The 14323-nt window shown below is 32.9% G+C and overlaps 1 protein-coding gene across 2 annotated transcripts; it reads right to left on the bottom strand.

The window, feature by feature from the left end:
- Positions 1 to 7633: 7633 nt before the first annotated feature.
- Positions 7634 to 13622, bottom strand: LOC149215252 (vacuolar lysine transporter YPQ1-like). 2 transcript variants are annotated; one of them, XM_089391054.1, is made up of 12 exons: positions 13302 to 13622; positions 12756 to 12798; positions 11081 to 11107; positions 10883 to 10981; positions 10543 to 10751; positions 10063 to 10261; positions 9828 to 9953; positions 9577 to 9705; positions 8785 to 8805; positions 8603 to 8661; positions 8374 to 8464; positions 7634 to 8216 (listed from the first exon to the last, which is right to left on the bottom strand). In XM_089391054.1, exons 1-12 carry the CDS (start codon positions 13514 to 13516, stop codon positions 8127 to 8129), a joined length of 1308 nt encoding a protein of 435 aa, XP_089247180.1. In that variant the 5' UTR covers positions 13517 to 13622; the 3' UTR covers positions 7634 to 8126. The 2 variants fall into 2 exon arrangements, with proteins under 2 accessions (XP_089247180.1, XP_089247181.1); XM_089391055.1 differs by having other exon boundaries at positions 10063 to 10246; positions 13302 to 13616.
- Positions 13623 to 14323: the final 701 nt, after the last annotated feature.

Raw genomic sequence — 14323 nt, forward strand, 5'->3', positions numbered from 1 at the left:
AGATGACTATCTTTAGACCAATTTGCAAACCTTGAAACTCAACCACATTTTTGTTGTTTTCTCTCCAACTCTATGTGAATACTCTCAGAGGAGTGGAATTATAATCCTTGACGACCCCCCCTAGCTTTACACATTCATATTCTCTTTTGACACCCCATCAAAATTTAATTTAATGAAACCTATCAGTGGTAGGGAAAAACAACTTTGAGATTTCTTGATCATTACCTTTGGAGCTTTAACTTCTGCAAAATCTCCACCTCATGGTTATCCTCCTTCCAAGTCTCTCACAATCAAATTCTTTCTAGGATCAATTCCCTAATGTTCTGTTTTACCAACTTGCATAACTCCTCTAGTTTCCTACTCTTATTCCTAAATATCATATGGTTTCCTTCTTTCTATAGTGTCCACATCACAAATCCTCCAACTAGTATCCATGCCCTATTAACGATGGGATTTTCATACATATTTTGGTTCCATTGTCGGAGGGTAACCACCACATCCTCCAAGTTGCAACCACCATACCCAAAAGAGAGCCTGAATCCATAACCATAGCTCTACATAAGAACATGATTTCAACACATGCTCCATAGTTTCTTCCTGGGATTTATGTAGAAAACGAAAGGATGGGTCTTGAGATCCTTTCCTTCTAATGTGATTCCATGTTCAGAGTTTCCATCTTCCCACTAGCGATAAGAAATGTACTACTTTCTACCATAACCTACCACATTAGATCTTCATCCATATTATATCTTCTAACAAATCCTTTTGTCCCCCCAAAAGTGAGTAAGCCTCCTCTAATATAAACATTCCAATGGCCTTCAGTCCCCATCTTAGATGTCAGGATCCTAGGTGATTTGAATCTTCCTCTCTACTAATTCCTCCTTCAAGTTATCCCTGGGCATATCTTATTATCACAGGCCTTGGACATTTTTCCTATAATCCTCTACCTTGCGACCTCCCAACCTAGTGGTGAAAATTATTAATTCTTTGAAATCTCCTATGTCCTTCATCATTGGGAGTTATTTCGAGGCTTCCTCCAAAAATAAGGTTATGCCCCTCTTGTAATCTCCAAAAAGGAATAATCTTTCACTAGACACTTTTCTTGTGCCCAATTCCATATAGCTAACCTTGGGATGCTAGAACTATCACTTAGTCTATTAGCTTCGGATCCTTGGGGGCTATATTTCTTCCCCTATAATTTTTTCCATAACTCACCTCTGCCAAGTACCCATCTCCCCAAGAGTTTGGTACCAAGTTCTCATGTGAGGGTCCTAGGGTCCCACAATCCTAAGTCACCCGCCAATTTGGGTCGACAAATTTTCTCCCATGCCACTAAAATTCATTTCTTTGTCTTATTCACCCCTCCATAAAAATCCCTCCATTTGGAAATGACTTCCTTAGAAATCAATTTTTGGATTGTAAAGACCATTGTTTGATAAAATGAGATGGCCCAAAGAACTAATTTGGTTAGAATGACTCCTCCCACCATGTTTAAAGCTATGAATGTCTAATTATTGATTTTGTTGGAGATTTTCCATAATGAATCTTACTAGCAAGAAATCCTCTTTGGATTCATTACCAGGGAAGCCCCCAAATACTTCAAGGGGAAACTTGCAACATGAAAATCCAAAACTCTAGATAGATTGAAATAGACCAAATATTTACAGTTAAAAATAATATATTTGTTTTTACATTGTTTATAATTGTTCCTAAATCTTTCATAAAAATTGGCATCAATGAGTGGATATTTCTAGCTTCTTTGAGATTCTTCTCATCAAATAAACAAAAATCATCTAAAAATTGTCAATGTGTCACTAGAAGGTCATTTTCATAGATTTGTAGCCCTTTGAATTCCACCCTACTATACAATTTTTTTAATAATATGCCTAGTCCCTTCACTACCAAAATGAATAGGAATGAAGACACAGGCTCTCCTTGTCTCAGGCCTCTTGACAGGTTAAAAGTACTGGATGGAAATCTCTTAATCAAAATGGAATAGAGGGGGGAAGAGATTAGGGATCTATTCTAGGATATCCATTTCCATGAAAGGCCAAAGGCATATAGGAGTTGAGTCAAATATGCCCAACTCAACCTGTCATAAGGCTTTGAAAGGTCAAGCTTAGTAATCATACCTAGTTTCTTTTGGTGCTTTAGAGAGTAAATTATCTTATGTGAAGTTATTATCTCGTCTATAATCTGACATCCTTCCACAAAGCCTGTTTGTTATGGCACAATCTCGTCCTTTAGTAGAGACTTTAAGTGATTGATGATTACTAAACAAATTATATTGTAAATCACATTGTAAAGTGTTATGGGCCTGAAACCATTAAGATATTTTATCTTCCCAACTTTGGGGATTAAGGTTAGGAAAGTGAAATTTAGCATAGCCAAAACCTTTTGAAGCTTCCTCAATTCCTTAACTTCCACGTATACTTCCTCTCCAATGAAACTTCAACATGCTTTGAAAAAAAATTGAGGTATAGCCATCTAGCCCTAGTTCTTTATTTCTTCACATAATAGCTACTACTTCTTCTACTTCCCTGAATGAAAGCTCTCTCATTAAGGCTTCATTCTACTTCTAAATGATAAGCTTGGGAATATAAGCCATGACCTTGCTAATAGAAGGTTATCAATCTTGGAAACGCTCTAAGAAAATGCTTTGATGCAATTCCAAATGCTCTTCTTATATCTCCTCATAAGGGAGTTTCCTCTATCCATCTCTTGCTATGAGAGAAAATATTTTATTATGGTTCCTGTGTTTCATCATAGATTTGTTGAAGAGTTTGGTATTCTTCTCTCCTTCCTTGAGCCACTAAATTCTTGATTTATGTTACCACAACAAATTTTTTTGTTTCCTTCTTGGTTATAATTTGTTTAGGGAAATACTTTCCTCCAATAATATGCCCTTCGACCTCCCTTCCATGATTACTCTTTGTTATATTTCCTGCAACTTGCCTTCTAGAATTTCCCTATCTTATAGGATGTGTCGAAATTCCTTCTTATTATGAACCCTGATAAAATATTTGATATTTTTTAATTTTAGTTAAAGGGTATGCATTTTATTTTCCGCATCACCTTCATTTCTCCCACCATTCCCTAACTTTCTCTACAATATTAAGCTCTTGTGGCAAAAAACCCTCGAATCTAAATGGTTTGTTATTTGAGGCCTCCTTTAGTTCTATCTCAAGATGCATTGGCAAATGGTGTGAGCGTAGACAAGGAAGAATAATAGCCTCTATGAAAATATCATTATCCATAGCCTCCTCATAAACTAAAAATCTATATAATATGCTAGTGGTTTGGTGTTTTCCTCCTCTATAGTTATTCTAGGTGAAAATATTGTTGAGGGTTTAGATGTCTATTAGATTGAAAACCCGAATCATCTTCTCAAATGAGTTATCATTAGGATCATGTCTTCTCATACCTCCTTTTTCTTCTTCTAGCAAGATTATTAGGTTTAAATATCCCAAAAATACATAGGTAACCCTAGATAAACCTATTGTGAGACATAATGCTATCTAAGAAGGCCTCCTTTTATCTTAAATATGAGGGCCATACACTTTTGTGAGGCTAAACGTTTCCTTAGATCTATGATATCTAAACCTACCTTAAAAAATCTTGGAACATACCATCCAATTCTGGAATTCTAGCTCTAGTAGGTGGGTGAACAAGGGAGGTGGGCTACGCTTTTTTCAAGCACGCATGGGTGAAGCAAAAGAAAAAAAACTTGATTAAGCTTTTTTTTAACCACACAATCAAGCAATATTTTAGCCTTTCATCTAGTAATTTGATCGCTCAAATTTTGCTCAATCAAGATATAAAACAAACCTCGAAGCAAAAAACAACTTGATCTAGTTATATCTCAATTAAGCTCTCTTTTTACTCAACCAAAATATAAAACTTATATCTCAATTAAGCTCTCCTTTTGCTCAACTAAACTATAAAACAAATCCTCAGTCAAGCTCCTATACAACCCAATCCAGAAATCATTTTTAAGTAAAATAAAAAAAAATAAAAATCGATCTAATTATATCTCAATCAAGCTCTCCTTTCCACCGCTCCTTGAATATGTGGGAGTCAATGTAATGCAATATAAATGTGTATACGTTTTTGGCCAATACTGTTTTCTTCAATGACAAGTTAGCTTTACAGATGATAAATATTCTAATAAAAAACCAATTATTCATAAACAGAGAATAATGAAATATTAAACTATTTTATATTTTAACATATATAGGATAACGTTTATTATAAGTAATGTAAAAATAATTTTTCGAATAACCTTTACACAATTAGTCTTGTACACGAAAAATTAAGTGTATATAAAGATAATCTCAATATTATATTACGTTTGTGTGTAATTGTTTTTAATACATAATTTTAATTTCAAAAATATTTAAATTATTAAATTAATCCAATGTAAGTGATAATTTTTTTGTTTAAATTTATAATTAAAAGACTAAAATTTAAAATTTCTAAATATATCAACTTAGATTCATTTTAATTGTTGAAATCTTTTTTTATTTTAAAAGAGATTTACATCTCAAAAAATTGGATTCCTCTTGGGTTGGTAGATCTAGAATTAAGATGGATCTAGATTGCTTTAACTATTAATTATAATTGTAAATATAAATATAAATATAATTATTAATTTTATGTTTTTCATTTTATTTTTACGAAGTCAAAATATTAAAGATTACAACATCTCTACCATTCTAGGATAAAAAGAATTATGTTTACTTATGAACCTCAAATAGAAGGATTTTTTAGGATTTTTAAATAAAAAATGATTTGTGTGAGGGGAAATATTGGATAAATGGGGTGAATTACTAATTAAAATGTAATATTATTACATTTTACCTAATATTTCTGGTCACATCTCCCTAAATATTATATTTTACTCAATAATCAATTTTATAGCTGAGAATGTTTACTTTCAAACTTCAAATGTAAAGAAAAATTACAATAAGAAGTTGACAGGTTGAGGGGAAATATTAGGTAGAATGTAACTATTTAGGCAAAAATATTACATAAAATGTAATAATTAAATTTTTCTTAATGTTTCCCCACTTTTGAACATATCGAGACAAATTCCCCCTTACATAGATTATATTCCACATGAATATCTTGAATCAATACCATAGATTCTTAAAACCATGGGTCATTTTTTTTTTTTTTATTATTTAATGTTTATATAGTTATTTTTATTTTATTTTCATTGAGTTAAAATGCTTACATTTCATTACATTAAGGTACACATTTCTAGCATACTATAGCCATTATATCTTCTCTCAATGAAAGAATTACATATATCTCTCATATTAAAAAGTAATATTTTTTTTTTAATTTTAATTACTTTATAAAATTTAATGTAAAATAAAAATGAAAATTGAAGTATTTTATTTATGGTCGATATTGATTTTTAAAGTACATTTATTATTATTATTTTTAAATAGCCAAAACATATATATATATATATATATATATTTCAATTTTTTTAATATAACATTTATGTGACATCATCTTTTTTATTTATTTTTAATATAAAATTATGTGAAAACATCTCTCATTACTCCCTATAATAACAAACCTCCAAAAAAAATATTTAAACAATCGTTTTTGTTTCTAAATATAAATTGACAACCATTGCGCTCCTTTAGTTTCCAACCTTCCGCTCCTTTCGTTTCCTACAAAATTATCAAAGTTAGTTCTCCTTGTTGATTCTCTCTGTCAAGTATCTCTTTCTTACCCTCCCTATTAATCGCTCTAATGTTCCATGTGATGACCTTCATTGATATGGTTGTTGAGAGGCATGGTAGATCACCGAGAGGTCCAAATTTGACCTGAGTTAATAAGTTGTTCTCCCATGGTTTGTATTATTTCTGTCATTGTTATCCTTCCTTTCCTTTTGCCTTCCTTCAACATCGGCTCTTTGCCCTTATCTTTCAAACTTTGCAAATCACCTGTACCACTTCCGCCTAACTCAACCGAGCCTCCTTGACTTTTCAAATATGGATAAACAATGTGTAGAGCTCCTTCTGCTCAGAAGGAAGTTCTTACAGGTCCTGCCATGCCCTGATATTGATGAGACATACCAAAAAATTCTCCTCCTCTCCTAGAGTTTCAATGTTTTCATCCAACTCATCGATTAAGGTTAGGAACTCACTAATCACTAGCAATCCAAGAAATCTTCCGAGCGATGTCACCTCTTCCAAAATCTTCCGTTTTGGAGTTTGATTGTCTCTGGTTTTTCCCAAGGTTGTTTCTGCCATAGTGATATCCTATGGAAGTGATACCTGTTTTTCCATGTCCTCCAAGACAGTGACCACATTTCCCTCCTTCGTTTTCTTCTGGTCTTGCAAATGCATCTATGCTCTAAGGTTTCTACGCCTATTCACTACTCTGGTAAAGTTGTCTTTTGCTTCTTGTGGCCCCACCTCATGTTGTTCTTTCTTTCAGTGAACAGATGCCCGTGGTCATAGAATATTCGACATATAAACTGGACACGTTCATAGTCCAAAGGTTGTGTCCGCACCTCATCTTGCTACACCAAATCAGTAGATTCTAGGAGGGGCTCACATATCTTCATATACACACATATGCCTTCTTCCAGTTATCTTTGAGACTTTCACGAAGTTCTCTACAGATTACCAATACCCTTTAGAAATCAATCATAAGAGAGTAAAGCCGAGTAAAGCCTAACCTAAACAGAGGTATCAAGAACTCTTCCCAGGGCCTCATGTATACCTTAATGTTGTTAAGGAAATAGGGTTGTCCCTCAAAACCCTATTTTTGTTTTCTAAATTAAAGAAAATCACTCTGACGAAACCTTTCGGACCTAGCGTTAGGTGCACTTCCCCTACGTTAATGTTGTTAAGGAAATAGGGTTGTACTTCAAACATCCTATTTTTGTCTTCCAAATTAGAGAAAATCACTCCAACGAAACCTTTCGGACCTAGGTCTAGTTCCACTTCCTGTTATATCCATTTCTGTATTTCTTTCTCGGTCGGCCAACCACCCACAAAGTTGCATATAAAAACATGATCCTTCATACGTTATAGATGCTCCTCCAAACTATTTGGGGGCATAACAAATTCTAGGTTATTCCCCTTCGGAATGCACCTCCCTATCACTCTCATTTTCCATTGAGCTCCTAAAATTGGGGACTACAATATACTCCCACTCCTCCGTGAGCTACCAATAACTGTGGTACTCTCATGGTTTCCCGTTACCACAGTTATATAGGAGGGGTTTTCACCCCCACGCCGTCTGCCTCCTAGCACCAAAAAATTTTCACCCGACACTTTTTAGATCAAAATTTGGCAGCTAGAATCGATTGGAAATTTGAAAATTTTCAAACGCTAAAACTAAACCATCGCTTATTGTTCACAATTCTTGTATGAAGAAATAACATCATTACTGGTATATTTAGCTATATTAAATTTAATTTTTCTAATGTTTCTGTAAGTCCTAATTTGCCCTATAACATTTATTACATTTACATTGAAATACTTCCAAAATCGTATTAACAAAACTTAAATACATCAAAAAGTCTTCAAACTAATTTTAATTTTTATTTCGGCAAATTCAATTGTTTTTTATTACGCCGATCTTAATCTTAAAAGCCAAAGGATAAAACCACATTCCACCGTGAAAATATTAATTCAGAACGAAATTTTGACGATACTACATTAAAATCTGTACAATTCTCAGGTGATTTGATTGCTGTCCTTTCTGCTTACTTACGTTTAAAAATATTTAAGCTACTTATATTTTCTGCAACATACCTCGATAAACAATAGAAATGCGATTTATTACACCATGCTCTTGAAAATAATGCCTGCAAATCTCCCCTAGGATTGACTGGTTCATGCTCTTGAAAATAATGCCTGCAAATCTCCCCCAGGATTGACTGGTTCATGCTCTTGAAAATAATTCCTACAAATCTCCCGTAGGATTGACTGGTTCATGCTCTTGAAAATAATGCCTGCAAATCTCCCCTAGGATTGACTGGTTCACCTCAGTTCACCTCGGTCCTTTTCAAGTCAGCTGGACTTAACGTTAAAGATAGTAGAGCAGCTATCCAATGAAGACTGATTTGCCGGGTTCCAGGTACTGTAAACTTTCTAGGGTTTGATATCAACATAGTCTTCACTGTTATCCTCATGCTCATCAGGATTTCTTATCTTATAATAATAGAGAAACTGGCCAAGAATCTGCAAAGATTTTTGTCAAGGATTGGTCTTTCTGATGTTCAAGAATATTAAAAAAATAATATATGGGAAAATGCAACAATCCACTTTAACATTCAATACTCGCAGTACACTTATTATATTGCACAGAAATCTGTAACTTTCTATTGGGTGAGGATACGAAGCTATCTAAAAGCACACACACTGCAGCATCGACAAGCCACGGCATATTTGGCTTTAATTCTTTCCATTCCAATGTCGCTGCCAAAATGCTGCATACATGAACGACCAGGTTTTACAGATACAATAGTTACTTCTCTCCTCGATTAGATTCAATACTCGAGCGATGAAATGTTCCAATACTCCAGCGATGAAATGTTCCAAGGCCATGAGCAACACAATAGAATTACCTCCCCACATATGCTGCATTGCCGATTAGCGCAAACATGAACATGAATGGATTAAGACCCTGATAACATAAAAACGTTTATACATCAGCCTGAATCTTATAGGGGATAAAATATTTATTGAAATTTGTTAACTCAGTTTTGATAAAATATTAATTGAAGTTTGTGAGTAAGAGATAAAATACCTCAACGGTTCCTCGCCTAACCTGCAAAAATATTTTGTGATGGAAAGAATAGTTAGTTCTGAATATGGAATTACAAGAAGAAAAGGTGCACCATTTATGAAAGTTATTATGAAAGATTTTAGAGGTAGCTAAATAGATAATACATTATAACAATTATCAACTAAAACATTTATATAATTTAAATGGTTATTAAATATAGATAAACATTAATTATAATAAATATCAAAATATTAAAAAATTTATAATAAACATTTACACATTTTTTTATTTTACATTTCGAATTATTAAAATTAAAAAATCATAATTATTATTTAAAATACAATTTTGTTTAAAACAATAATAACAATGATAAAAAGATTATATATATATATAGATAGATATATATATAACAAAATTATTAATGATGGAAGTTAATATTTATTTTACTAAGAAAATTTTAATCTGTAAATATGTTTTGTGACTGACCATTAATATCATATCCTCAAAACTATAACTGATTTTATATTACATTTATTGATATAACATTTTTTCATTAACACATTTAATTAAAAAACAAAAAACATATAAAACTATTTTAAAAATAAATCTTATTATACTATTAGTAATATTTTACTCTATAAAAATTAGATCTCTAAAATAAAAATATCTAATAACACCAAAACCTTCAAACATTTAAAAAATATTGCATTTTTCCAACACCAAGGCATTGCATTTAAAAATGAGTTTTGAGATATTACATTTTTCTAACACCAAAGGACCTCAAGCATTTAAAAATGGATTTTGAGATATTACATTTTTCCAGATTTGTGGAAGCCGTCCTCCCATATAGATAGCAGCCATGACCCATCCCAACCATGTTCCCACTACGCTGGGGGACTCTTCACCTATCATGGTGTCCCTGAACGTAATTGCACTCGCTTCCTGAACATGCAGAGCCTCAGTAAACTATTACAGAACATAGGAAATCAAGCTATTGGATTCATAATATTCTAAATTCTACAGCATTATCTTATGGACAATAAGATCCTGAAGAAAAGAGTTACCTGCAAAATTCTCCTCCCTGTTAATACAAATGACTCTGTTGAAACTGTTTTACTAGAATCAAAGGTTCTAGTCTCCTGTAAATTGAAGTAATTGAACCCCCCTACAAAGAATACTGTCGCAGTTACCTGGAGATTGCAGAAAGAGAAAACAAACTTAGGGCTACAAGGACTCGCCCCACAGTGAGAACAGAATTATAATTGGCACTGGATCGATCAATACAGTATGAAAACCTACGCTGAGTAGCATTGATTTTGAACTCTTGGGACTGGTAGTATTATTATTGGCTAGCAATTCATCATCGTCTACAGAGGACTGATCTAATAGATAACTCGGACCACTCCGACCAGACCCACGGGATGATGCAGCGAGATATGAGCCGGGGGTTGCGGTATGACTGCTTGCTAGAGATCTCGCAGACCTGACAAAATAAACACTTCATGAAGTATATTAATATTCTATGATTTTTTTTCTCGGAAGACTATGAATCTTACCATTTACATAAAATAATTCATCTTATAACAGTGTAATTTCTAATTAAACTGTACTTTGGCTTATTAATATATTAGGCTAGTTTACTATGTAGTAGAGTTGGAAAAATATTTCCAAATCTCATTAGCGCAATTAATTTTATTTTTTATCAAATTTCAAAATATTCTCAAAATATAAATTCAAAATTATTCATAACCGTAGATCTAAAAGCTTTTTAATACTTACATGTAATATAGGGCTTTTCCTGTCGATCTCTCGTGAGCCGGTGAAAATGTGGGAATCGGTAAACTAGATGCAGGAGTCCCATTACATGATTTCTTGGGATTATCTTCATCATTTTTCTTGGCTAGCTCTGCATAATAGTCTCTGTATTCCAGTACGTTCACAGGATCTGTATGCTGGCACTGTTCCTTGCATCCAGAGTCTGTTCGCCTCTGCAGTTGGAATAAGCGTTATACAGCTATATATCTATTGATATTTTCGATCAAATTCCAAAGGAAACTTAAATTTATTAAAAGTCTGCAAGGAAATGACAAACGTGTCAACATGCTATCATAAATCGTACCTCAGGCAAGGAATTCGCCTTCCTTCCCTTCCACCATTTGCTGATGTGGTCATAATATAAAGATTGCCAAACCAGTACCAAAGTGGAAATGGTATAAACCTGTACATATACGACGAAACAGCAACTGTACACATATGCACAAACCAGAGAAAAAGACTATAGCAATACAAAACGACATCGAAAATATTTTGTAATTACCAGTGCCGTATAGAACTGCGTTGGGAGCTGCAAAAACAAGAACCAGAATGGAATTGTTAGCAGAGGCATTATAAAGTAAGACGTTACCAAGTTGATAATTTAGAGAATTTTTATAGAGAATAGAAAAACTAGCATAGTTTTGATTCAAAGGATATGCTATTGAGAGGACATGGAAATCGCTGTTTATTATTTGGTAAAATGGTAGAGATTAAGATAGGTAATAAGTTAATAATAGATTTATTATTTGCATGGTGTTTTTAACTATTATATAAAATAGTAAATTAATAAATATTATATTATTAATTTTTAATATATAAATTAAAAAATAATATTTCACTAATATTTTTAATAAATAAATTATTAATTTATTACATAATATTTATATATAAATGACAATGATTTTACTAATTAAAGATTTCAAAAATATAATGAGATAACCCTAAACTAATTCAATTATTTTACTACTTCCTTTCCATCAAATATTAATTTTTAACAGAAACTAAAATCGACATAAAGATGGCTGTCCTTATGCACAAAGATGCTGGGTCAATCACACAAAAAGATGGCTGTCTTAAGATGCTGGGTCAATCACACATGAAGCGCAATAGGCTTTATAAGGGCTACATGAATGGAACTACACTGCAAAGTTCTTTATTTGAAAATTTTGAAACAGATTAATTTTATTCTAAATGTTTTGTACTTTGTTCTTTTATTTTTTAAACTAGTTTTTAGTTAATTTGATTTAAAATAATGCAGGATTTATTAATATTATAAATTTAAATGAAAATACGAATATTAATGAAAAATATTTTTATATCAAAGTAATAATAACAAATAAGATTTTCATTAAACTATAATAATAAATTATAAATTAATAATAATAAATAATTTGCTGAAATTATATTTCAACCTAAAATATATATTTTTATATTTTATATTTTCATGTATTAAAATATTTTGTAATTTACATTTTCATGGCCAGCCATTGAGGTATTGCACTGGAATGTACTAGAAGCTGGAAAACCGCAATTAAAAAGAAACAGAAACAGTACACCAATCCCTTTTTTTAATCTATGTTATATTTTCTATCACTGTCTACAGTATACCATCGTAAAGTACAGATACGTTAAAAAATTAATTGAAAAGTTGGGACAAACTTTATTAAAATGAAATTTAGTATTTAGTTCAATATTGTACTCTGAAGTGGGGAGGTTGGATTTCTGCAGACTAAGAGATCAACGTTTGATTTTTTTTTAATAAGAGTAACGTTAAAGAGTAATAAAATATATATGTAGTTCTTTGAAGAAGCTTAATTAATAGCTATAAGAAAATATTAGAGACTTATATTGTGATCAGATGTTAAGCAATATGTAACAGTATTTTTAATTACTTTTTTTAAGTGGAATTCAGTAGGTTAAGACGGGAATGAAGCTCACTATACCTTCTTCTATGGATCTTATTCTTACGACTGAAGCATGTATTTTTAAATGGAATATTTGTAACTTCACAGTGACATCTACTTGTGAAGATTTTCTGAATGACTACTACGCTGAGGCAAGCTGACAGGTGTGCTCAGAAGCTTATCGCACTTCTTCAATAAGAGCAATTTTAACACTTCAAACAGCATGTATATTATGTAGTTCTTATGTTAACCCATATTCCAGAAACGACTTACAGTTGTTGGCTCCAGCAAACATCCAATCAGATTGAACAAATCCCTGCAACATTTACACCAACTCTTACATCATGAAGAGAACATCTACTAAATCCATAACAAATTCACACTGCAAAAAAGAGATTTCTGCAAAATCCATTTTGAGTTTTAACAAAATAACTGAAGCTAATTTTATTATGAAAGCCCCTTTTGCAATGGAAGATATTCCCGGTGGCGGGGAGGTTTTAATAATAACTTACTCAGGGGTTCTAGTATCATGACGCAAATATATTGTAAATGTAAGTAAATATATTGTAAATGTAATTAAGTTGGAAATAGTTCTTTTCTAAAATTTAGTATTATTTAAAAAGGGTTGCATTTTGTTGTAAATATGAAATAAATTTTTTCCATCTTATCTATTAAATATCACTTTATTCTTATAAAACTAATAAAAAAAACAATAAACCAAAAATTAACTTATTACATAGTGATTAAATTTGAAAATAGCATGATAATACTAAAATAACAAAGAAAACCAGAGAACATCAACATGAATCTCCTGCTTACCCTACAACCCATGTCATAAGAAATGCAAAGGAAACTCCCTCTGTAGATCCAGACATGAAATTAGTAAAAATCTGTGGAATCTCAGCAACAGCCCAGCCGATGATACTGATCAACCCAAAAGCCAGAGAAATATATTCTCTCGCTCCGCCCGCAGCATCCTTGAGATACCTTTCAACCAACCAGATACAACTTTCTCCTAAAGCACAGTGCGCCATTAGCGGAGCTTATGAAAAAGTTAACCGATTAGAAATGAAAAACATCTGCAAAAGGCTCTTTTGCCGCCCTCATATATATATCTTTCACCCAACTAAATGAGAATGAAAGATTCTCCGTGTTAAAACAGGGTTGCAATAAAAACACATGGGGGGCATATTCCTAGCATCACACGATGGATCTCCCTACATGCGACCGAACATTCTTCTGTGATGCCCTGGATGCCATGCCATGTGACCTCCTGCAGAGCTCCAGCAAAAAAAAATCAATACTTTAATGGGCAAGGATTAGTACACTGAGTGGCGGGCCAGTGTACTGCATTGAGTTACCCAGGGAAAATGCTATTTCCAACCCCATAGCCTCATTAATGCGGGGCTACATGTGCAGGAGATAGCCACCTCGCGTTTAGATAATAAAAAAAAAACGACCTAGTACCCACCTCGCGTGTTATAAACTCCTATCTCCTGTGCATGTAGCCCCGCATTAATGAGGCTATGGGGTTGGAAATAGGAGTTGCCAGTTACCCAGACCTCCGGGTCACCAATACGGCTTGCGCCGAGAGCGCCTACTTTGCGCGTAGCCAACGGCAGTACCACTTCTCTGTCTAATCAAAACGTCGGGTACTTAGCTCTCGAGTCTCGTCAGTAGTATTGTCCAATGTCCTAACCTTTTAGTGCATATGGTGAGATTCTTAACATAATGTCTGAACCGTTCAGTGTATCTGCCGAAACTATTTATCGACCTAAATAACTTGTTGTAAATGGAATAATTATCAGTGGTTGTCAGACCTAATTCAGGATCTTTATTCA

The sequence above is a fragment of the Pinus tabuliformis genome, chromosome 1_1, assembly GCF_031772625.1.
Source record: "Pinus tabuliformis cultivar Carrire ecotype Pingquan chromosome 1_1, CPIR1, whole genome shotgun sequence".
Lineage (NCBI taxonomy): Eukaryota > Viridiplantae > Streptophyta > Pinopsida > Pinales > Pinaceae > Pinus > Pinus tabuliformis.

Excerpts from the sequence above, each read along its gene's own strand:
- LOC149215252 (XM_089391054.1), bottom strand. The coding sequence starts at position 13,516 with ATGGCGCACTGTGCTTTAGGAGAAAGTTGTATCTGGTTGGTTGAAAGG. Across the intron at positions 8,806-9,576 it reads TTCCACAAATCTGGAAAAAT|GTTAGGCGAGGAACCGTTGA; the intron begins GTAATATCTCAA and ends ATATTTTTGCAG. Across the intron at positions 8,662-8,784 it reads TTAGGCGAGGAACCGTTGAG|GGTCTTAATCCATTCATGTT; the intron begins GTATTTTATCTC and ends TTATGTTATCAG.